The 24,696-nt window shown below is 40.7% G+C and overlaps 3 protein-coding genes across 4 annotated transcripts in view; 2 read left to right on the plus strand and 1 right to left on the minus strand.

Annotated features, from left to right (window-relative positions):
- Positions 1 to 1,676: 1,676 nt before the first annotated feature.
- cfap70 (cilia and flagella associated protein 70) lies at positions 1,677 to 11,650 on the plus strand. The gene is made up of 18 exons (XM_040127410.1): positions 1,677 to 1,707; positions 1,798 to 2,000; positions 2,341 to 2,430; positions 2,700 to 2,791; positions 3,088 to 3,148; positions 3,291 to 3,473; positions 3,657 to 3,788; positions 3,874 to 4,002; positions 4,452 to 4,585; positions 5,178 to 5,293; positions 5,874 to 6,065; positions 6,683 to 6,822; positions 7,302 to 7,454; positions 8,405 to 8,566; positions 9,089 to 9,178; positions 9,540 to 9,641; positions 10,026 to 10,073; positions 10,513 to 11,650. The coding sequence occupies exons 1-18, from the start codon at positions 1,677 to 1,679 to the stop codon at positions 10,621 to 10,623; spliced, it is 2,169 nt and encodes a 722-aa protein (XP_039983344.1). The 3' UTR covers positions 10,624 to 11,650.
- On the minus strand, positions 11,350 to 14,045 carry LOC120790113 (transmembrane protein 138-like). Its single transcript, XM_040127421.1, has 5 exons — positions 13,998 to 14,045; positions 13,721 to 13,926; positions 13,346 to 13,517; positions 12,854 to 12,929; positions 11,350 to 11,472 (listed from the first exon to the last, which is right to left on the minus strand). Exons 1-5 carry the CDS (start codon positions 14,043 to 14,045, stop codon positions 11,360 to 11,362), a joined length of 615 nt encoding a protein of 204 aa, XP_039983355.1. The 3' UTR covers positions 11,350 to 11,359.
- Positions 14,046 to 18,704: 4,659 nt separating this feature from the next.
- LOC120787360 (CD151 antigen-like) overlaps positions 18,705 to 24,696 on the plus strand; it is a 28,267-nt gene continuing 22,275 nt past the window's right edge. For both annotated transcript variants that reach the window (XM_040123296.1, XM_040123497.1), the window contains exons 1-2: positions 18,705 to 18,982; positions 24,016 to 24,100. In XM_040123296.1, the coding sequence (XP_039979230.1) occupies positions 24,017 to 24,100 (84 nt within the window). In that variant the 5' untranslated portion in view covers positions 18,705 to 18,982; position 24,016. The remainder of the gene's footprint in view (positions 18,983 to 24,015; positions 24,101 to 24,696) is intronic.

Here is a 24,696-nt window from a genome sequence, read left to right on the forward strand (position 1 = left end):
CAGGTGCTGGTGTTCTGTGAAGGGCAGCTGAAGGCAGGGGGGCAGAGGCATGAAAAGGGCAGACAGAGGAAGAGGCCCCATCAGGCCCTTCTGGTCCCAGGGAACCACTTCATACCAGGTGCCTTTTTCCAGGCAGAGCCCATCGAACAGGAGGACGGCGAGCTGACTGGTTTAGAGGTAACTGCAAATTCGGCCTGCAGCAGTTGTGTTAGCTGTAATGTCCTGGTGCATTGATTGATTTTGCAGTATGGCACATTACTGTCACTCCCTGTCAATATATAGAACTGCATGAAGATGAGGAATGTCATATAAATGACTTTCATTTGATAGACATGACCAGACTTTAAGGTAATCTTTAAGGTAAAGGTAAATTCGAGACACAGGCTTAGCTAGTGACTAATGAAAAGTTAAGTGCCTTAAATTAGGAAAGGTAAATTTCCCTTCATAGCATATCAAATACTGTAGAAGATTAAAACATATAAAGAAATTACAGAGCTAAAGTTACAGAGCTGAAGGTCTAAATGTCCCTACAGGACCAGGAGTTTCGTTATGAGGCAGAGACCACTAAGAATAGGGTCAGCTGGGACACAGAGATGTGCTGCTTCCTGGATGCAGGAGGAACTACCAGGTCAGCTACACACACAAGTCACTCCTCCTCCTCCTCTCTGCCCATCATGCTACCTGTTCCCCATGATTATTCTTGAAAGGGAAAATCAGTTATCAGTTTCTTAGGACTACATCTGTATTTTTAAGAGCTGTTACAAAATAACGACATTTCAGGATTTTAGCAGAGTGTACTTGACAACTTGGTTCCCTCGTTCGGTGTATTACAGGCAAAATGGAAAGGAAATCAGGAAGTCATTTGATCTTCCCACGGATTTTACCTCAGGGCCATACAGTGAACCTGGCATTCTGCAATGTGTTACTTTGAAGTTAACAGGTTTAATACGTAGACTAAAAGTCAAATCCCTGTGAAGAAAACTGGTCAAATGATGGTATAGAAAATCAAAAAAAGAAAAGAAACATAGATGATATGATGACATAGATAAAGAAGAATATCAGAATGCATGTGAGTGAATTGCATTGGCTGTGGAAATAATACAAGTACAAATACAAACAGAGAGATACAGACACAGAAAAAGATATGAAAATATGTGTATCAATGTTGACTGTAATTTCAGGCTACGACAGAGGATTACTGAGAGCAGACTGTGGCCGGTGGAGATCATGAGGTTGTTAGCTCCGCTTGGAAAGGCAGTAGAAACCAAGCAGGTGACAGTCTTTACATGAAAAATTGCATTCAAGTTTAACCAAAGCTAATGTGATGTCTTAGTAGTTTACTAGTTGTCTTAGTAGTTTACATTGTAGAGCACCTTCCTTGTTTAGTGGAAGGAAAGATCAATGACAGACCAGCAAGTTCATCCAGTCAGTGGTAGAAAGTGTTCATGTGTACTGAAAGACAATGTGTGTGTGTGTGTGTGTGTGTGTGTGTATGTATGTACGTGTGTAGCTAGCTCAGGAGAACCCAGAGATCCCCTTCCATGGTGTGGCATTTGTGGACATGGGGCGGCTGCTGTATCCTGGAGTCAGCCACATCCGAGGAGCGTACAGCATTCAGCCCTTCTCCGAGGCCGAGTTGCTTAACAAGGTCACATAAATTCACACAGGGATGTATAATGTATAGGAATCAAACTGCACAGCCGTGGTGTGTCATGTGCGATAGATAAATAAAGACTTAACTGAAAATAGTCTACTAAATAACCCTAATACTGTTCCCATGGTGTCTGCACTGTTAAGCCCCTACTAAAGAAAGTTTGAAATTTATCTTGTGCTTAAAGGCCAAGCGTAGTGTCAGTGTGTTAAAGGAGCAGGCCAAGGCTGCAGCCAACCAGATCAAAGCTCGCACCAGCTCAGCTGCAGGCTCTTACAAATCAAAGGCAGGGAAGAACTTGGATGGAGGCAACAAGGGAGCCAAGGATTTAAAGGAACCAGCCAAAAAGGTCAGAAAGGTCCTAATGTTCAGGACTAGGACAACAGATTCATTTTTACATAGAAGATTAATTAACAGAATTTACAGGGACTTGGAAAATCATATAAAATATAAACTGTAAAGCAAGTCCTTAAAAGTTTTTGAAAGCTTTCCAACATCAGCAAAACTCAGTGGTTGATTTCTTTTTTACCACTTACATAAATGATTTCACCAGGATTTCAGCAGTGAGAAACACATCAGTTTTAAGTCTTTTAGTTTCAACGAGTATAACCTTGGAAGTCTCTAAATTTTATATACAGGTTGTGTTTGTGAAGGTTGAACCTTAATATAATATTTTTTCATCTCGTCAGCAACCTGGCAATCAGAGCAGGATGGCTGCAGCTGACAGCATGGCCGACAGCTTGAGTGAAACTGAGCTGCAAGTCAATACAGAGGGAAATGTAAGTTTCCACTAAACAGCAGCACAACTCCGTTCAGCATTAATGAGTCACAAACACAATAGGCATCGTTTACTGGAAACTGTGATTGTAGTTACAGTTTAACACAGATGCAGTGAGACCAGCAGCAATATCAATACAAACTTAAACTTCTAATGTACATCCTTAATACTGTAATATGCTATAAACTTATATCCAGTTTACGTGCTTGCTGTTATGCAATATTTTGGAAAGCGTTCAGCATATTAACACCTTATTCCTGTTCATGACAGATGTATGTGGAGGCCAGAACTTATATTATCATTGAGATAGCCTTGGAAAAACCGCTGGTACCCAAAACATCTCCAGAGGAATTGGCCAGAAGGTAATGTGTCACATAATTCCTCTGAGTTTGACCTGGTTCCATTGGTTACACTGTTTCTCGATTGTGGCCTTGAGCCATCAACACTTGTGAGATTTCAGAAATTGTTCACTTCTGAAGCCAACTGGTCATTAACATGAACTCTTACTCATTAAAAGGTGCAAGTTCTAATACTGACAGATTCACACATAATTTCATTCTGGTCAATAACATTTGGTCGTTGCCCCTTGGGTTTCTGACTGACTGTGAAACACTAACGGGTAAGAATGCGCTGAGAAATGTGTCTCTATTTCCTGCAGGGTGAAAGCACTGATCCGACCCAGACCTCTCCCTCCAGCGGGTCCTAGCAGAGCAGAAAGAGTAAAATACAGACACAGTTATATAAACACGCGCACACACACACACACACACACACACACACACACACACACACAAATGAACCACACATCAGTGGAGAGTTGCTTACTTTCTGAATTCTCTCCATTGGCATGTGCTCCTGAAGGCAGTGCTTTACTTCCATAGGCAGGTAGGCAATGTGGTGACCCATGTTTCAGACCAGTATAAAGAATTGTTTGAAGCAAGATGCAAGCCATTGAACGACTGCAGCTGGGAGCAAATGAAGGTTCAGCTGATGGGAACGCTCAATGTCTCTGGGAGATACTTCGCCTTCAAGGAACAGATGAAGGTCAGAACAACTGCAAACATCCCAGGTGGACTGATGAAACTTGCAGGAACCCTGAAACTAGTCTTTCTGAATGGATCTGTTTTTTTTTCCAGGGGAAGTGGCTCTTCTGTCACTATTTGACCACATAAGTGTCTGTGTGTGTGTGTGTGTGTGGGTTTGTCTATGTGCATTTCTGGTGTGTAGCATGCAGTGGTGAGGCTTGTACGTGACAAGATGCAGAGGACAGAGCCATTCACTGACCCTCAGGAGCTAAAGGCTTTTGTCAGCAAGCTCTATGTCTTCCTGGTGGATGAGATGCACATAGCACTCAACAAGGTACACATACACACACACACACACATATAGTATATACTATATATTTACCATATATTTCTGCTCATTTTCATCCTCTCCTCACCAGATTTATTCAGATGACGTCGATGATGACTCTCCAGATACGATCCAGTTGAGTTCTTCTCAGCTCAGACATTTTGCCAGGGAGGCTCAGCTTACAGGGGATTATCAGCAGGCTGTTCAGTACTACCAAGAGGTACAATAACATGCTTGCCTTTCCTAATACCTCTGCTCTTCACTCACAATAAATGAGAAAGAAAACTTGCTGAAAAACTTCTTTTAGTCATAACTATACTCATGAAAAAGGCTGGTATAAGTAAAACAGAGCAGCTTCGACAGTCAATCACAGACGGCCATTTATTTACTGTTTTCAGACCTGTAAATTGAAATGAATGCCGTAATTTACAAACTGGCTTCTATTTGTCTATTATCCTTGGAGCATATCAGTGTTTTTTTGGAGTGTGTGTGTGTGTGTGTGTGTGTGTGTGTGTGTGTGTGTGTGTGTGTGTGTGTGTGTGTGTGTGTTTGTTGCAGGAGGTGGCCACAATTCATGTCTAGCTCTGATTAATGATAATCTATATGCAGATTATGACTCTAGCTGGTAAAACTGAGTAGCCACTGAATTTTGTATTTATTTTCCTGCAGCTAGTGGTTAGGCATCCCAGTGAGCCCTCCCACAAGTTTGAGTGGGGGAGCCTCTACATGCTGACCGGAGACTACATGAAGGCTAGAGAGTGTTTCCATGATGCCGTGTCCATCCAGCAGGCACATCAGTCCAGGTTAGAAATGCTCCAGTTACACTAAAAACATAAAATATCTACAGACTATGAAACTTTAAACAAGTGGTTCCTGTTTTTTAGGGCTGCATGATTGTGTCTTAAAAGAGAGCCATGAGCTCAACACTGAAGTCCAGAGTGTATCTACTGTAAATCATGATTATTTATCCATCACTTACCATAGAATAGTCAGGAGTCTTTTGGCATCGTGTAACAGGACACCTCAAACATAGTTCCAGTTCTCTGGTTGTCTGCTCCTAATCAGTGCTAATTAACATAGTAACAACATTAGTGGTTAAACACTCATTAACTTTACTTCCTGTCATGATGTTCTTCACTTGCCACTCATCACATATTGTCTATAACTATAGATGTTAGTTCACTTGTCATTTATTACATTTGAAACTGTGTGACACTATAACTTTGCATCACAACCAATTTTGAAGGAAAGGTTGAATCAGCCTCACCACACTAACTTTTCACCAGAGGGTGACTCAATAGTAACGTTTAAACAGGCAGCGAAATATTCTAACGGAGGCAAAAAATGTGAATTTGGAATCAAGACATGTGTGTCTGGAATTTCTTGTTTCTCCAGCCTGATGATGTGTGGAGTCTTGGCAGCGACATTTGAGCATTATGAGGAGGCCCAGACCTTCCTGGAGCGAGCCACCAACATAGACCCGCCCAGTGTGGTGGCCTGGACGCTGCTGGGTAGGGTTGAAGTCTGTATTTTGACTCACTGCTATTTTTCCTATGAACCTGCTGCTAACGGAGAAAACATATAGACTGCTACTACTGACCCTCTTTGGTCAAATATCAGATATCAGGCAGTGAGTGTTGTCAACCCCCAGTATGATGGAGGCTCTTGTGAAGTTTGAGCTACACAAGACACTTTAAATGATACGGTCTATGTTTTTTTTTTTATTTGGCTGAATTGTTTCACCCATTTTTCCTTTTCTTCTTCATTTAAATACAGTAATATGTCCAGCCGTTTCATTGCCTCAGGTTGGTGCGTAAATCTGTCTTTGAGAGCTGGTAAATTAAATTCATTAGCCTGGTTCCAGTGCAGAATTTTAGTCTTTAAAATGTGGATTCAGACAAACAATTCTAAAGAAAATCCTCAAAAATAGTCTTAAACAGACATGAAAAACTTGGTTATTTATAACATTTATACTAGCCCCCAACAAACTCATATCTGACCCTAAATTACCCTGAGCAGCAAAGCAGCAAAGATGTATGCTTGGAAATATACAGTATAGTCTTATTTCAAGTTTCGTGGTCTGCTCTCAAGGTTTGCTCCATCAGAGCCAGAACGAAACCATCCTGGCTGAGAGGGCTTTTCTGGAGGCAGAAGAAGCAAAGAAGCAAACAGAGAGGGAGGAGGAGAAGAAAGAAAGAGACAAGAAAAACGAGAAGGAAAAAGACCAGCTGGAGGAAGTGGAGACAGCCACTCCTGCACTTCAGTCTCCCACTGTTAATCAAGGTGAGGTGCAGCATGAGAAAAAGCACCCAGAGAAGAAGAGTGTACTGTCCCTTCATCTGAATGTAAAGACATCTCAGTTTTCTCTGGCCACATGAGGACCAACCAAGCAGCAAGCAGAAATGCCACTGTGGGTCCTGAACGAGAGAAAAGCAGAAATACTAGAGGAGTCTCTGGTATTAAATCTGTGCAAGTGAATGAGAGAGGGTAAATGGGGATTGGGTTTGTTCTGTTAACAACCACATACAAAACAGAACTAAATTCATAAATAGCAAGAAATCGTGCATTTTCAATGTCTTGTTTTTGTCTTGAAACACTTGAGAAGACAAGTTTTTGCACTTAATTTCATCTGTCATGACAGAAAAAACTAAAATGTACATAAAAATGTGATATACAACATCTCACAGGCAGTGAGAAGGAAGTCTTAATCTATACATGCTTTAGATGCATCCTGTTGACAACAACCACCTGAAAATAAGGCTTGTCTTATCTTTTCTGTCTGTCCTACACAAGCTCTCAATGCACTTCAGCCTGAAGTGCATTTGGAAGTGACTATGGGTCCCTGAAGCAGCAGTGCTACCTGACAATAATATTGTATTTTTTTTTTGTATTTCTTCCAGACCCAAAGTTTGTTGACCCGGACTCAGAGATGCACGAGTCTTCAGCACAGAGTGTCAGCTCCAGATCAGTTTCAGCACAATTTTCCTCCACCATTTACACAGAGGCTGTCCAGTTCCTCCTGCAGAACCATGCCCTGCAGGTAAAAACACTTAGCAGCTGGTGGTTTGCCAAACCACCTTGAATCACACTGGTCAAATACAAATAAAAACATCCTACAATTTACAGTACTGCAGTAGCGTCTTCCGTGACCCTTGGTTTAGAGTGTTATGGGGCATAAGTGATTTATGACTATTATTGATGATACAACGTCTTGAGGTAGACAGTTGACTGTGGAAAACCCATATCCTTTTTAAATCCATTTTTCCCTAAGTCAAACACACAAGACAAACTATAAGCAGACATGGACGTAATGAAAATGGATGAAATGAATTTGGTCTGCTGTTCAGCACCTGATTCTCAATTCTTGCAGACTCTCTGCAAGTTTATTTTCTCAACATGCTGAAATAAAGTGAAACCCGTGGCTACCTGGCACCGGAATTGTCAGCAGTAGTTAAAGTCCCGACAAAAATAGAATGGGAAAATGTCAGTCATCAGCTAACACTGTTTTGCTGTTTTCAGATGGCAGAGCATGCTCTGTCCCAGGAGCTACTGTGTTCAGAAGGTGGTCGCAGTGTCTCCTACCTCCTTCACCTGGCCAAGCTGCAGCTGCTCAAAGCTGACTACTGCAGTGCTGCTGCAAGCCTCAAGGAGGCACTGTTTCACAGCGATCAGGTACTCACACACTGACCGCTGGCTGCAACACTGAGTAAGGACTCAGTTTGTGGAAAATGTGACATGTATGGTTTGCTGCTTCTTTACAGCTCTGTTAGTCTGAGCTGTTAAAGCCCACAGACTGTAATTGAACACATTTAAACTGCCGCTAAAATGCACATCTGGTGCTGGATTTATGAACTTCTTTCACCTCACTGTTGTGTGTGTGCGGCAAAATTATAATTGGCTGACCTGATTACATGGATTTGAATATGTTATGTATTGACTGAAATCATAGAAATCATAAAACTGAGGAGGTGAAAATGACAAACAGTGATAATGTTTCTCATTAGCAGAGTGTCTGCCTCCGTGATACATTTTATTTTACCACTCTCCACCATACATATAAATAGAGTACTTATATCATTAAAAAATGTTACAGATTTCAAGTTAAAATATGTAACCCTAGAGATTACTTAACCTTTACTTAGGATGTGGGGCATTACTATTCCTAGTTTCTGCATTAACACTATAGTTACTACTCTAACAGACAACTCAGTACATTCTTTAATGCCTATAAGCACTTTATCAATATGTATGGGCAGATTCCCCTTTTTGGCTTTGAAATTATGTTTGAAATATTCCAACATAAAGGTGAAGTTGGTGAAACTGATCTAGAAAGAATGTGTTCCCCAGCTGCACACTTGCATTGTAAAGTTTCCTTTTAATACCTCAGCAAAAACCTGGAAGTTTTCTAGGAGATTCAGTTATAAAATAGGGTAATATTATAGCCACTGCATAGAAATGTTACACCTTCTGTCCTGACAAATAATTTTAACTTGTATTCATTCATCATCATATTACTGTGATATAATGTGATAGCAGTGGTAAAGTAAGGAACCAATTACCCTGATTAAACTAGCATCTCTTCTGAATGATGACCCGAGAAACGCTCTCCACCCTGTGAGCAGGATGCGGAGGCGTGGGCTCTGAATGGTCACTGTCACTACCTGCAAGGGGCATTCAGTGATGCCCAGGAGAGCTACGAGCGGAGCCGGAACTTCCTGCAGCAGCCACCAGACTCTCACCTTGTCCTCCTCCGCATGGGATCCATCTACCTCCAGCAGGGGAAGGTCAGACAAGCTTCACTGTCGTCTGATCTCTCAGACAGTGTGCTCATGTGCACTGTATCTACTGAGGAGTCAGGGGAGGCGATTGGTGCATTTCCAGAAAGGCTAGAGAGTTCACCAGTCATTCTTAATTTACTAACCACCGCTGGGGCTCCCATGCATCTGAGAAAAACTAGAAACTCTGATCTACTATAATGAAGCATTCTAGTCAAAGTAAGTTTTTTCTAAAATAGCAAAATTACCCAAGAAGTCATGAGGAACAATGTGTTTTACTAGACAAGTTTTTAATTTGCAGCACAATTATGATCAAGCTGATATTGTTTTGTTAGATTTGAATATGTATAAAGTATTTGAGTGTCTCAAATGAATAAAACAGCACTGTGCTGTAGAAACCAGGCAGAAATTAAAGTTATTATCACTGAATATACATTTAAAGCTCATCATTATAATTATAAAACATCTTTGTCAAGCCTCTAACTTATGCAGTGTAAGTAAGTCCCTTACTTTTGTGTTTTCAACCTTCAGTTTGAGCAAGCCAAAGTGGTCTACCTGCAGGCTTGTGAGCAGTCTCCGTCCTGCCTGACCTGGCTGGGCCTGGGCACCGCCTGTTACTGGGTAAAACTCCGCCTCCACAACAATGATGGAAATTATGTCAACCTGAAAATATATTTCAGTTAAGCTTGATTAAGCTCCTCGGTTAAGCTCCGAATTTGTCATGTCTATTGATTGAGTGTAGAAATAAAAATGTAAAATTGCTAAAATGTACTAACAGGGGCAGTCATCATTGGAGGTAACCCATAGGCACAAGGATCACAGTCCAACTGCGGTGCAGGTTTTAAGTACTAATCTTGGAAGTATTAGGGAGTACCTTGCTAGCAAACAAGAGTTGCTGGCAGCCATATTTTTTCATTGACTTTGAAAGGAGGTGAACCTCGGTTGTGTTTGAATGTGTGTTTTTATGTGTCTGTCTGTGAAGCTGGAGGAGCTGTGTGTAGCAGAGGAAGCTTTTACTGAGGCCAACCATTTGAACAACCAGAATGCAGAGGTGTGGGCTTACCTGGCTCTGATTTGCCTCAGGGTGAGTGATGATGACACTCTGAAAACACACTACCCGCGTCCCAGTTCAGGCTGCGGCTCCCTTAAAGTCTATATTTCATGACAGAATATGGCACAATGGGCCGATAGATTCTCCTTATGAAGAAAAATGTCACCAAGAAATGTAGTCTTTTTTTACCCAAACATGTGGGGCACAGCCTGTTTATCCTTTGGTCCTTAGTATCCCACGCTCCAGAAAAGCAAGTTTATTGTATCCCTCAGGTCCAGCGAAGGACACACCTGGAATGCAGCCTCTGAACTGGGACAAAGTTAAATGATGATTCACTTTTTCACTGTGTACAACTGGATGTTTCCAGGCAGGCCACAAGGAACTGATCTAACCATGTGATGAACCCTTTGTTTTCAGTCTGGCAGAGAAGAGGAAGCAGAGCAGTTTTATAAATATGCAATAAGGGTGAGTTAGTCTGGTGTCTGGTGGTGTGAGTGATGTTGATTTTAAAGATTTCGATTTTAAAGTTATTGATTTATTGTATCAATGATACTATATTTAAGAAAAGGTTCTATAGTGAAAAAATAAACCTCCAATAATTTCATTTGTTTCTATATTAAACAAAGCTTTAAGATTTCACCTTGAGTCAGAAAAAGCAGGAATTCTTGAGGCAGCATATGATAATTTTTTAACTGAAGAGAAAATGGTTTCACCAATTTCCTCGTTTCTTTTGTTTTGTGGTCACACAAACAAATCTAGGCTTCTGTATTTGTGATTAATGTTGTCATAATGTATTTGTTTGACTAAATTTGTTGCCGTTGTTGAAGACCTATTTGAAAGACATATTTCTGTTTTCATTTCACTCCCGTCTCACAAAAACTTTTTCTCTTTTCTTGATATACAGTTCAACTTGCAGAAGGAGTCACTCCTCAACGAGTTCAATGAGCTGAAGAATCAGCTCCGCTTCAGTAATCTGGTTTCATGCTTTGGAACAAGCTCTGAAGCAGGGCTTTAAATCACATCACCAACACTTTAAAAGACATTTTATTGTATTTTAACCATTTATATGTATTAACACTTATTGTGAGATGCACGATTGGTCAGATTTTACACAGTGGAAATCGATAAGTGGCCAAGTCATAATAAAGTTAAGCCCTGTTCAATATTGACAGTACAAACAAACTCAAAGCAACACAAAGTCTTAAATGTATATAAAACAACTGCAATATGGTCTTTTTTAAAAATGTACAGCATTAACAAAAGAAAAGAAAAAAGGGCATGTGGTGACTGGTATCAACAATACCTTAAAAAATCATTATCTCACTTTTCATTAATTTTTATCATCTAAACACTAAAACAAGCCTCCTGAGACATTCTGGCCTGGCTATTCTGAAAAATCTTAACAGATTTTGGCACAATCCTCCTTTTTGGCTGTATTTCCTGTCAGTTATATTTATAATAAAGTGTTGCAAGTCATAAATTTCAGGCCAGAATGTATTTCTTATTTTAAATTTGGAAATTAGTGCTCACAATATGTAATTGGTTTTTTTACTGCAAATGTATTTTAAATGAACTCCCTGTACTTTTAAAAAACACTGTATTGACGTGGCCAATTTTTCCAATTTTATGGAGTTTCAAATGTAAACTTTGTATCATTTGTAACGTTTCCTTTCCATATGGGTATTTTATTTTATTGTGCCATCTTTACACTAGTTCTGGCCTCTTTGGCATCGTGCTCTGCTGCAGTGAGATCACTGTCTAACTCGAGCAAAGACTTCTCGCAGCCACGGTGAATCTTCGTAGAGGCGAGGGTCACCCAGATACTCTGAGGTCCTCTTGTAGAAGTAGTAGTACAACACAGAAGCTGTGAACAGGAAAATACTATATGTGAGGGGGTTTAACATACATACAAGCAAAAATATACAGAAAATACACTTGTTTCCACCTTTTCATCAATTTCATCATGCTCTGAATGAGACTATCCTGGTCCCATAAATTGTTTCTGTCCTGGACGCTCTTATATTAAAAAGAATCCGACCATCCATCGCATAAATAGTCAAATTTTCAACTAATGGAGGACAGTGCTTTGAATTAGAAGTCAGCAATGCAACACATCCACAACATAAAAATGAAAAACCAAATGAAATGCATAGTTCCTGTTGAATGTCTAATAAGAATGTTTAGTTGCTAAAATGTCAACTATCAAATAAAGGCAAAATGCTAAAAAAAAAATCTTTAAAAAAAAAAAAATTAAGCAACTGCTGCATTAGCTTTCAATTACGTGATGAACATCAATTGCAAATAAATTTGAAACTTCATTACTTGTTAGGAAATCCATCAAACTGAATCACTTCAGTTAAAACCAATCTCCATTACCAGAGCAATGATAACGTAAAAGATAAATGCACAAAACATGACAATTGTCAAGAATTACACACAGAGTAACTGTCTGAGTGGGTCTTACAAGATGTAACCGACAAAAAAAACAGACAAATAAAGTACGGCTGCAGTACGTTCTCATACTTGATAAAAGATCAGCTGCAGAGAACAATAACAACCTGACAATAAAGCCCTTCATCCACTTATGAGCTTATACATGAATGAAAATCACCACCACATGTGAGACCATTGCCAGGAGGCTGTTGGTATAGAGGAGGGACTAACACACTCAAGAAAACCTCGGAGCACACTATTATAAGATTTCTGTCAGTCACCTTCTGTGATAATTATACTGAAATACCGTGTTGGTCAATCTGAGTCTTAAACAAGAATGAAGTGTTACATAAGGTCACATAGAAACAGTGGTGGTGGTGCAAGAGGGGGTGATTCACTAAGGTGGCATGGTGACAGCAACCTGTGGATAAAGCAGCACTCACTCTCTAGTAAATGTTCCTGTTCCGAGGGAAAAATTCTCCATGGATTGTCTCCTGCTTCTTCAGTTCAGCTGAGAGAAATCAAAAGCCCTGCTGTTTTCTGACAAGTCTTTTCTCTGTCATCATATCATTCTCTTGTAGCTCCCGTAAACTGAGCCTGTCTCCAATCTAAAGTATAGTTTAAATCAGCACTGCCATGACTGCTTCTCTTGTTTTGTTTAGGATAGTTTGTGAGTACAATTAAAACTCATGTAAATAAGAATCTACCTCCTTTTTTTTTTTTTTTTTAGTTTTTGAAGAGACAGATTTTTGATGTGCTAAACAAAGCTCTAGTGAAAGCAGTGATTTATAATGTAGGCTATGTCATCTTACCGGCTCTTTGGAACACAAACAGCACCTGGAGGCCGTCTGTCCAAATAAATCTGTTGGTGTTTAGCCAACGCAGATTCTGAAAAGATTATATAGAAAACAGGAATGGTCACGTTGATTTCATTTAAAATCTATAAAGGGTGAAAAACACTATGCACTACTTCTACCTTAGTAATAAAAACCAGACTGATGGGGAAATTGTACAATTCAATTCAAAATCTGGAGGCCTGCAGATTTTCTTCATCTCATATTGTTCTTCTATCAGTCACATTTTACCTTAATTTAATATAGTTTGTGAGATTTTTCTTCTCTTTATTAAAGTCGTTTTTTTTTTTTTCTTCAACGATACTCTGTCAGCATATTATAGAAATAGCATAAATGCATTTCAATTTATTGTGCTGTCTGGTTTGGTGCATATGCTAAAGAAAAAAGAGACACGCATACAAATTTAGATGTTAATACACTGTATTTTTGCCTGTTTGTGCTCTTACGTACCATAAGCCAGGAATGGAGAATGATACTAAAGGTCAGGTAGAGAGCAGAGAGCATTAGCAGAGCTCTAAATCGCTCCAGCAATATGGAGACCAGGCCGACCTGGAACACGTAGGTGTTAAACAGCATCAACAGAATGATGATCAGGTTAAACAGGATGGCGATGTCCTGGATACTGTGAAATAAAAGAAGACAAGAGATGAGCAGAAAAAAGTGTGAGAGAAACAAAGAGGGTAAATGCTATTTCATGTTCTTCCAGCATTCAGAACAACTCAGGACAGACAACTAAAGCAGGCTATTTTTTGTTCAGAATAGTTTTCCCCTTGAGTCAAAGATACTGTTTGGCTGTTGAAAGTTGAGTGAGTGGCTGTTTCTTACATGAAAAGTACCAGCTGGACGGCCGGTTCAGCCCTCAGCAGCTCGCTGAAGGAGTTGACAAACAGGTCGAAGGACAGCAGGCTGAGCTGAATCAGCAACACCAGAGAGTAGTTGCTGGTCTGGAGCGTCTCCGGCCCGAAGGCTGGGCGCCCTGGCGGACTCTGGTTCCACGATGGATCCAGGGCTGCACTGCACTCGCACACACACTACAGAGAAACATCAATCCGCACGCAGCAGCCCCGAGTGTTTGGGCGTCTCACCGAGGCGTTCAAAGGGCTCCACTTTGATTTCCCAGTTGCAGGTGAGGTGTAAAGGGACTCAACATTAGGGCTCCATTTGATGTTGTCAAAATTAGTCTGGTTCACTTGGGAGAAACTGAAGTCCTTTCAAAACAGGAAACAGAGTCGGGTTCTGGGATGAGCCGCCTGGAAATCACAGATGTCAGCATGTCACAGCTGTCGATTTTTACAGATTTTTACAGATTTTTACAGACAGATGCGGCAGCTCAGTACAGTCTACGGTGAGGGCAAAAGCCTCCTGCGTTGGCAAGCTGAAGCAGGTCAGACTTCAGCGCCCGTGATGAATCCAGCAGAGATTCTGAGGAAGGACACAGAAGACACAACCGTATTCTGCTGAGAAACAGCATTTTTGGTGTAGTGCAGCTCTCACTTTGTTACCGAGACTTGATTTGAAAGAGGAAAATACTGTTCCTGCCAAACATATCCACACATTATACAAATTGCCACATGGAATGAATCAATTTAGCTGCCTAGTGCTGACACTCCTCTAAGAGGGCTGGACCTCATGTACCAACAGTAAACTTTCAACCTTTTCGACCTTGTTAACACCTTTGGAAAAACCGCTGAAAACCTGCCAAAGGACTGAGAGGAAGCGGGTGACGAACCTTCACCTCCACACTTTTGAATCCCGGAGGGAGGGACTTGCACCTCTAGTAGCAACTTGTGCGAAGCTGACTGCAGCATGAGTAACCTGCACTGCCCTAAACCAGTCACAGCGTTCTGGGCTCAAATATGGACTGGCACGTTGATGACTGAATACGTTTCACATACAGGCAGAAAAAATTAACCGCTAAGGAGAGGCTGTGCCTGATAAATGATCAGGACTGGCCTGCTAGATGGTTTTACGGCGAGTTCAACTGAATTAAAAAAAAAAAAAGCAAGACAAAGATACATCTTCTCACCCCCAGTGGTATTTATCCTTTCAGATAGTTTATATTTTGTTTATTCACTTTCCGAGATACTTCCAGCTGAGGTTTCTTCCTCTCACGTGAATCTCGGCCTGTCGGCGATATCTCAAAACCTCGACAAATAAATCCCAAAACTATGTATGCTTATAAAGGCAAGAGGATGCCTTTTTACCTTTTGCCTTAAAACACGACAAAAAAAATTACCTCGAATTAAAAAATGCCAGGGAGATTTCTGCAAATATCAAATTTCAAACCTCCAGAACTATTTCCAACACAGATTACGATGAAAGTAAGTCAGGACACTTAAAGCATGAAATTACAGTTTACCGTTAAGTAGAAAATCAGCTTCTTTTCTAAAGGAGCATCCTTTTGTGAGGATATTTAATGATACCCCAGAAATACAGAAAAAGACAAAGAGACCCTGAGGTACCCCTTTTCATCCATGTATCAAAACAGACTATTTCTCCACTCGCTTTCCGTGGATTGAAGAGAAAACAGGCTCCCCTTTCACTACTGTTGCCGCCACTGGGAGTGTTAGTCGGGTGGGTACTGTAAATCTTTGCACCGGCTCCCCCGGCATCTTGTGAGCCAGGATCTCCGTCCAACAGGGCGCCGTCACACTGACACCAGGTGGATCCTCTTATGACCCCTGTATTTATAGCTTGGCACGGCCGTGGCAGGTGTGAGGAAGATTAGAGCTTCTTCTAAACACTGGAGCGTCGACCAGGAGACCACTTATCCCTGAAAGTCGTCCCACTGAGATTCTGGGTTAGCAGCCCCACTGGCCCCTTTGCAAAACCGAGATAACTAGCGTATATAAACAATGGGGAAGTAATACCAGACAAAAGTGTTAAAGGCAAAACATCTTGTTCAAGGTTTTCCAGTGCTCTGGAGACACCTTGTGTCATCAATTTCCACTTTCTGTTTATAAAACTTTATCAAAATATGCCAGATATTTCATTTTCCTTTGACAAGAACAGTGGTGTAATTTAAAAAGCCTTTGTTGTTGTCAGGTTGCTTCCAGCTTTTAGTTCTCGGTACTTAATCTTCTTAGGAAACTCCCTCACAGCTTGCTGCTTCACACAGAAATGATATATTCTCCCTGTATACTCTCTCAGAATTTCAACTACTACCGTCAAACTGCTGCCAAAACGCGACAGTGTGTGTGTGTGTGTGTGTGTGTGTGTGTGTGTACCTGTAAATGAAGGTTGATTTCGGAGGCCGAAGTAGCACGTATCTCTCCTGACGATGCATGTGGCCGCCGACAACACAGTATGCTGCACAGATTGACAGCTTGTGTCTGTCCTAGTAACAGGTCTGTACCAACCCCCCCACACACACACACACACACACACACACACACACACACACACACACACACACACACACACACACACACACACACACACACACACACACACTTCTCTAATAGACAGGCACAGTATTTTAGTCATGACATTCAATGAATTGTGGTTAGTTTTTGTTTACATGCACCGAAATGGCAGCAGAGTGCAGCTATGATTGAATGTGGTATTACAGAATAATGTTGTGAGCTCCCGATTTGAAATACTGGGCAGATGCGGTGGTAGAGAGTGTATCCAATGAGTCTAGGAGATGTAGTAGCTCCTCTGTATGAGCTATTCATTTTGATTTATTTAACTTATCTTTTGTTTACTACACTATGTCTTGTACTGGTGACTGCTCCTGCAACCCTGACATTAATATGAAGGTTTTCTTGCTGCCATGCACCAACCACTTCTTTGAGTAAACCAACAAAAACGACAAAAAATAATGTTGTGAAAGCCATTTCTTTAGCTATTGTGTTCAATTAAGGGATTTTTCTCCACCGTGGACTGGCATTTATTACAAAGGACGACAGGCTGAGGCTGTATGAGTAAACTAGGTGGGGTTCTAAGTGTCAGAGCTCTTTCCACGGCTTTTTTCGGGTCACATTTCCATTCAAGATTACGGTAATACTTCCAGGAAGGATATCTGGAGTCGAGCCAGAAGAAAACCACCGTCATCTAGTGGTGAATATGCATTGCTACACAGACACACACACACACACACACACACACACACACACACACACACACACACACACACACACACACACACAAATATATGCTGCACCATTAACCCATACAGGAAGGTATGTCTAACGTTTTATACCGTGCATTTACTCAGGTACTGACTTGTCAAGTACTTGCAAGGCTGTTACTAACAACTGGGTAAAGGTGGTAACTGCCCTGCAGCTGTGGACATCCAGGGACCAACAGTGTCAGCTGGTTTTTGGTAAGCGGATTGTCTGACGTTGTTTGGGGACGATGACATGTGGGAACCACTTTCTGATAGGGCACCGCTCATAAACACTTTATAGGCTAATTATGAAGGCTTTATAAAATGTAATGAATGGCTTTATCAATGTTTAATGAATCGTTTAATTATGCTTTATAGATCAGTTATAAGCCATTAATAATTGTGGAAAAATCCTCCTCCAGCACGACACTTTGTTAGCAATTCATCAAGGAGACCCCTCCAAGCTTTCTGTCTGCATTTATACATGTTGGTAGGGCATTAATAAAGGATAATGGAGTTCTTTATTGGTAATAAACCATCAGCGAAATTTAGTCAGTCACCTATAAATGTTAGTAAATGATTAATAAAGCGGTCTACATTAATATAAATATTAGTAAGCAGGTTACGAAAGGATTTCGGTCCAGATGTTCTGCATCCCTTTTCCAGATGACAAGTGGCCAAACAGTCCATTAGAGGGGGCTCCGTAATGAATTAAACAGCCAGCTTAAAAAAAAACTAAAAAACTAAAGTATCATGCTGGAGGAGGATTTTCCACAGTCTGGCAACCCAGAAGTTGAGCTTCATAATGGCTTATGACCGATCTATAAAGCATTGGTAAACTATTTATTAACCAGCACTAGAGCCATTAATTACGGCTCATAAACCCTTCACAAATGATGCCTTGTCAGAAATGTGTAACTGCAATATCAACCGGAGGAGCCCCTTCTGTCGACATGGCAGGCTGCAAGGGTCCATCATGCGGACCCCCAGGTTAGTGGAAGCACGTGTTATAGTAGTACAGTACAGTTTGAAGGGTTCTTTTGTTTATTAAATCTTCACATAATTAATTTAAAAAAGAAAAAAGAAAAGAAGAAGAGATAGTACACATTATTTCCAACTTCACTTACTTACTTTGCACAGTACATGTTTGGAAAAAAAATGTTTTTAAAAGGTAAAGCATTGTTACAGTTTTAGTTGGCTAAAAGAAAGAACTGTTCAACTTTCTTCAACAAAATCTACCTACCTTCAACCAATACTTTTATTTTGTATGACTCAATTTATTTGTTATTATTATTATTAACGTACTTTAAAAAAAAAAAAACCTACTTCTAATGTGCTATTTGGACAACGATTTGGACAAGCCTTTTGAGAATGGTAAATTAACTTTCTACTTTTTTTTTTTTTTTAGCTAAAATTGAATAGAAAATAAGTTTTCTTTCTATGGACTAAATGAAAACACCTGTAAATGCTGATGGGAATTTAAAAAAAAATAAAAAATAAATCAATTGCTCGGATTGATCAGTCTTGCCAGATTTAAAGGGTCTAAAAGTGCACATAAATCCCTAAAAAAAAAAAAAATAAATAAATAAAAAAGAAAAAATAACATGCATGCTCTTCTGCTCGTATCGCAGTGAAGGGGAAGCAGAAAGCATTGCCCCGGGACAGAAAAAAAAAAAAAAAAAAAAAGGTCGAGACATGTGCAAGGTGGCCCGGGTGGAGTCAGCAGCAGCTCCTGCCTCTGTCTCGGTTCCTGGGCTCGGAGCTCTGATTTTTTTTTTTCCTGCCCTCCAGCTTCGCTCGGCCGTCGCGGACGTTTCTTTTTTTTTTTTAATCCGGAGGAAAGTGGAATGAAAACAGCCGACATCTAGGATCATTGTCCCCACCCCCCCTCCTCAAACACACACACACACACACACACTAACACACGCTCACAATTTCGTCTCTCCATACCGACAAGAGGATCGGAGAAACGGCAGGTACGTGAGAGCAGGAAGTGGTCGGTGTTAGCTTGCGCTGCTCGTAATGCCGCATTGGCCGGACGAGGCAGCCTTATTCCTCGTCTTCTGCGACACGGCGGAAGCGTTTCGCAGCTCCCCGCGGGGGCTTGGTTTTTATCGGGCTGTTGTGGTTTTGAAAAGTCGGTGGTTTTTGATTTAAAAACAGGCCCTTTTTACCCCCCCGCATAGTTACAGCGCCAACAGCAGCACAACGGGACAGTAACTTTAGCGTTAGCTTACACCGGCGCAGGAGATGCGCTTAGTTGAAAACGTACCAAACTCTTGATTTATCTGCGTGGATACTCCGATAAATGAATACATAACGAAGGTTATTGTGCGTAACGAAAACAAACGGGGCTTATAGGTGGTCATTGTGGGCTCTTACAAACCGCAAGAGGACGTTAGTCTCTAGTGGTGTTAAAAGATGAGCCGCTGCTAGGACACAGTTGTGATTTACAGTGGAAATGCTAGGTGAACTCCTCCCTGTAGTCGGTGCTAGGTAATATACTTTCCAATAACCATCAAATTGTATCCTTTTTCTTTTGTGTTTTAGTCGCATTTTACAAGAGCTGCCATCACAAGTCGATTAATCAGTTACCCGATCGATATAATGAAATATTTTGTAAGCTAATCGTCCGAGCAGATATCGTGTTCTCCAGATGTGAGGATTTGTTGCACTTCTCTGTCAGATGTGTGTTCATTGAATAACTTTAGGTTTTGGACCGCTGGTCACACAAAAGCAGAGAATCTGAAGATGTGACCGTGGGAACCTTCAGGTCACTATGAGCCACACATTTCGCTTGCAAAACGTTTCATCATAACAGAACGATGAATGGGGTTAAAAGACTGAAAGACTACTTCAAAACGCGACTCACTCGAATCAGAACTGGGTCCCAGTTTGTCGCGCCGCACGACAGGATGTTGCTCACCGCGGCAGCAAAAGGTCTGGCATGCTCGCGTCCGAATCGGAGGACCTGTTTTTTCCAAGTCCGGACTAGCAAAAGTAGGCTCTCCCCACGGAGGTGGGCCACCTCGCCCTGAAGTAAAGACCACCTCAAAATCAATTAGTCGATCGAGAGGAAAAATAATCCGCAAGTATTTTGATAACTGGTGAATCATTTCAAAGATTTTTCAAGCATAAATGGTGAGGAAATTAACCACTCTCTTGTCCCAGCTCCTCAAATGAGATAATTCTTTACTTTTCTCGGTATTATGTCATTGGAAACTGAATATTTGAACTGAATGTAAAGGAGATAGTTGAGGATGTCTCCTTGATACCTGAGAAGTTGTGATGAACCTTTTTTTTCTCAACTATTTTTTAGACATTCAATAGAGAGTTGAAAAGAAAATGCTCAACAGGTAAATCAGTAATCAAAATAATAGTTAGTTGCAGCCCTATTTTTTTTTTTTTTTGGATAAAACATTAACCCTTAAGGAAAAACAGCAGAAGCATTTCACACTTGGAAATGTAATTTGTTTTTAATGGGGTGAATCAGGGTCTGTGTGGCTTCCCACCTCAACTGAGCGATTTCTGTGGGAATGCCATGAAAAGCATAAAAAGGTTTTTGAAAATGAATTTTGATAGCTTAGGCGGTAGCTCCTGAGATGCTTGTTGACTCTGATCAAAAGATGGCGTGTAGAATTTAGTTTTCTCTTTTTTTATCCAGTGGCCTGGCGTTCCACACACCTGTTACCTCGAGACCTCACTGCCGAAGTACGCGTTGACGGCAAGTCAGATGTGATAGACAGCAAGTGCGGCTTGAAGTCCAGTTCGGATCAGCTTTTGAGAACTTTATTTACAGTCTGATTGTGGGCGGTCGCGTCGAAGATTGAAATGAAAGGCTGGGATGGGATTTGCCTGTAGTCCGAACATATTCAGATGATCCAGGCGAACAGCAGGGAGCAGCAGTATTGCACACGAGCCGACCGTCAACCGAAACGCCGATTGTTTCATTGTGACACGCTTGGGCGCCGATAGCAGGAGAATTGGAAAGCTCACGCTGAGATGAGGCTGCGTAATTGTATCAGAGCTGGCTGCTTGTAAAAGAATCCGTGGACTGTAACTTAAATTTGACATTTTAAAAAACTTTCTTTGCTTGTTAAAAACTGTAAAAACTTGAATCAGCAACATTGGGGTCTGTTTTGAATGTTTTACTCTTTGTTGAAGTATTGATAAAATCTAGGATATGACATTGCACAATATTTTATATTGTCGCTACTATATTCAGCAGCCTGGTTTACAGAGAAAACCAAATAAGGATACACCGGAGAAAATGCTACAGGCATCAGCACACCGCCTCTGCAGACGCTTTATTTAAAACACATTACTCTTGGAACATTTCTAATAACATGTAAAACTAACAGTGACAACTGGTAGATGCAAATGAAAGTTTTGGTTGAATCTGTGGTTGGTAATATCATTATAAAACTGGTGGTTTGTGCTCAAAACTGCAGCAATTCAGCATTTCAGCAACAGTCCTGGAAACACCTCATCTATCTTCGCTAACCTGCAACGTCTATAGCACTTGCATAAATCTGTTTCCTCATGTTGGTGACAAAAACTTTGCTGGACCTGTTCCAAATATTTCACCCCTGGGTAGACAAGTCGGCCATTAACTCACCAAATGCAATTTACGGTGAGTGTAGTGGACAGGTGATAAATATCGGCTTTATTTGCCAGGCAGCAGTCTTTGTTTAATGTGCCGCTAAGTAAAGATATCACGTCCTGAAATAAACTAAAGCGATTAAGATTCATACTTAGGGAAATCAATTGTTCTCCAAAGTTAAACCCTCCATGCAGAAGTTTCTTCTGTAGTGTTTTTCCATTTTTAAAAGAGAACCTGTAAACATTTTAAACAGGAAGCCTCCTTTATTGGCTCAGCTGCTATGAAAAGTAAACGACGGCACTGTCAATTAAGTCTTCCTAGAATTGAATTAACAGGAGCACGCTAAGAGGGGCCACCATAACAGATGGTCTACAGACAGAGCCCAGACATACTCACTCATTCATGCAGCACACCCGTCTGAATAGACAGCAGTGTGTGTGGGGGCTGGGGGAGGAGACGGGAGAGTCAGGAGGGGAAGAAAGAGTTTGATAAGAGGCAGGCAGAGGAGGGCGAGTCTGGGCCTGACTGGCAGGCCAGCCAAGGGAAAAATAAATAAATGAATAAAGGATGTGAGACTCGGAGAACAAAGATTACATGAAGGCAGCAAGATGCGAGTGTGTTATACGACTGGGTCTATAAATCTTTAAAATTTGAGAGTCGTGTTGGACATTGTTTTAGTGAAAACAGTCTCAAGCTGTATTACAGTGTCGGTTACTGTACTGTGGTTTAAATACAGATATTGTTGGGGATACATACATTTTCATTCCCGTTTTTTAAAAACTAAACAAAAAAAAAACCGTGAGTGACATTTTTCAACCATTCGGTGCCAATACAAGGATTTGTTTTTAACTTAAACTGTCATTCGTGCGATCTGCGAAACAACGCCCTGCTGAAAATACTAATTTGCTGTAAAGAGAAGACCATTTTGCTTCCGGAAGCGTTGGATGCTGGTACCAGGAGTCAGAGAGGCGGGTTGTTATAATTTCCAGCCTTTGGCCGACTCTCAGCTCCCACTCAGTGCTTAGTCATGGATCTCTCTGCATACACATGAAATAACTCGGCTCACTGTGCCCACACTGCTGATCTGATGCTTACCCCCCCCCCCCCACGGTCTGCATTAGCCCCGTAACATCTTATTTGTTAATAGGAACTCACGGTAGCAGGAAGGCTACCTTCATACTTGGCGCTTTAATTTTATATCCCCTAAGCAAAGTTCCGGCTTATTTGTGTTAGAGATCTTTTATGTGGCCAGGGAATCATTGGGGAATCATTCAGTTTAGAGCTGCAACAATTAGTTGATTAGTTTGTCAACAGAAAATTAATGTGCAGCCATTTTTTTTTTTTTTTTTTTTGGATTAATTAATTGTTTTGGTTGTTTGTTTTTTAAGCAAAAATGCCAACAATTCTCTGGTCCAAGCTCAGATATAACGATGTGCTGCTTTTTGTTTGTCATATATGAAAATAAATTGAATATATTTGGGTTTTGGGCTGAAGATCCGACAAATAAAGCAAACAGCATTGTGGGCTCTGAGGAAATTGTGGATGACAATTTCCACAGTTTTTTTAAAAACACATTACAGACTAATTGATTATTTGAGGAAATAATCAGCAGATTATTCGATAATAAAAATTGTTAGTGCAGCCCTAATTCAATTCAGTATTCTTGACTTTTTCACCTTGAACAAACTAATACATTTTTTTTTATTTTTTAAATAATCTGTTATCTCCTATATCTTACTTTTATCTGTAGTTCCAGAGACTGAATGGAATTTTTCTTTGGACACACAAAACAACACAACTGCACAAAGTAGGTTTGGGTGTCAGACTTCAGTGCCTTTTCGGCACCGATCAAAATGTGTCTTCAGCATTGACAGCCGCTGAAAGCTGCCATCAAATGCTCTCTGTAATTCGTACTGTTACTTACTAAACATCAGATTTCTGTTGAGGTCCAGTTTGCAGATTTTAGAAAGTATTGCATTGAGGCAACAATTTTGTGCAGCTTCTTGTGTTTAGACATTTTGGCTTCCTGTGTTTACCAAAAAAAAAAAAGGATACTGTAGAAAAACAGTTTCATATTTCTTAAAGTAAGGAATCGAAAAAAAAAAAAAAAAAAATTTCTTTCAGTACTGGCACACCGAAACGTGGAGTATGATATCGGCACTTTTTCGGACACATTTCAATCCATACCTTATGCTGGCAGAAAGGAGTTTTTATTTGCTGTACAAACAAGGTACCAGTCACCAGAAGAGTCACGATGGTCACATTTATCTGCGCCATCACATGTCTTTGTGAGAAAGCTCAAGATTTTGGTTCTTGATCACAAGTTTAAGTTGACTGTATTGACTAAAAACGACTCCTACTGTATGATATTGTCATAACTGACCGGAGATCTGTTGTCTTTTGCAGCATGGGGGTCTATGAAGAGAAAAAGGAAACATGTGGAACCATCTGCCTGAAATACCTCCTGTTTACTTTCAACTTCCTTTTTTGGGTAAGTTTCCTTTTCAGGCAGAGTTGAGCCTGCACGAAGGCCCTAACTCCCCGAGTGCATTTGCTGAGCTTTTCCAAAATGCAGGTGTGTCCTACAACATGCACGATCTGGTTATGTGACTTTTAATGCAACCTGGGTCTTTTGTGTGTTGGTTTGACCGTATGTTTTATTGGTCGTAAAAACGTTTTAATCGCCAAGGAACCTACTGAGATCTTGAAGCGAAGCGAGGCCGAAAAACGATGCCAGACGAGTTTGAAACAAACCCCAGGTCAGCCTTACTGTATTTGGATAAGAAAACGAAGGAGAACAGTGAAGTGATTGGCCAGACTGTTCATTGTAAGCAAGCACCTCAGTTGACAGACCTGTTTCAACTTTGACCGGTACTTGTCACTCACAGAGTTCCTGTGGCATTTCGGTTGCACACGCTTCGAGTTTTACCTCTAAATAAAGTGGTTAAGATAATTTGGCAAAATTGTTTAAAGAAAACTTTAATTACCGTTTACCGTCTTATTATCTAACCGCTCTGACTTCACTGTAGAAATTCTATCACGTTCCCAGATCTCAGCAGTCACTTTGGTGGTCAAAACCACAAAAGT

Source organism: Xiphias gladius, chromosome 1, assembly GCF_016859285.1.
Source record: "Xiphias gladius isolate SHS-SW01 ecotype Sanya breed wild chromosome 1, ASM1685928v1, whole genome shotgun sequence".
Taxonomy (NCBI): Eukaryota; Metazoa; Chordata; class Actinopteri; order Istiophoriformes; family Xiphiidae; genus Xiphias; species Xiphias gladius.

What these genes read in the sequence shown, in the direction of transcription:
- cfap70 (XM_040127410.1), top strand. Translation starts at nt 1,677, where the DNA reads ATGTATAGGAATCAAACTGCACAGCCGTGGT. An exon ending in AAGTCAATACAGAGGGAAAT is followed by an intron (nt 2,431 to 2,699) that starts GTAAGTTTCCAC and finishes TGTTCATGACAG; the next exon opens with ATGTATGTGGAGGCCAGAAC. An exon ending in CTGTTCAGTACTACCAAGAG is followed by an intron (nt 4,003 to 4,451) that starts GTACAATAACAT and finishes ATTTTCCTGCAG; the next exon opens with CTAGTGGTTAGGCATCCCAG.
- LOC120790113 (XM_040127421.1), bottom strand. Translation starts at nt 14,045, where the DNA reads ATGTTGAGTCCCTTTACACCTCACCTGCAACTGGGAAATCAAAGTGGA. An exon ending in AACTGGGAAATCAAAGTGGA is followed by an intron (nt 13,927 to 13,997) that starts GCCCTTTGAACG and finishes GTTTCTCTGTAG; the next exon opens with TGTGTGTGCGAGTGCAGTGC. An exon ending in TTCTCCATTCCTGGCTTATG is followed by an intron (nt 12,930 to 13,345) that starts GTACGTAAGAGC and finishes TAATCTTTTCAG; the next exon opens with AATCTGCGTTGGCTAAACAC.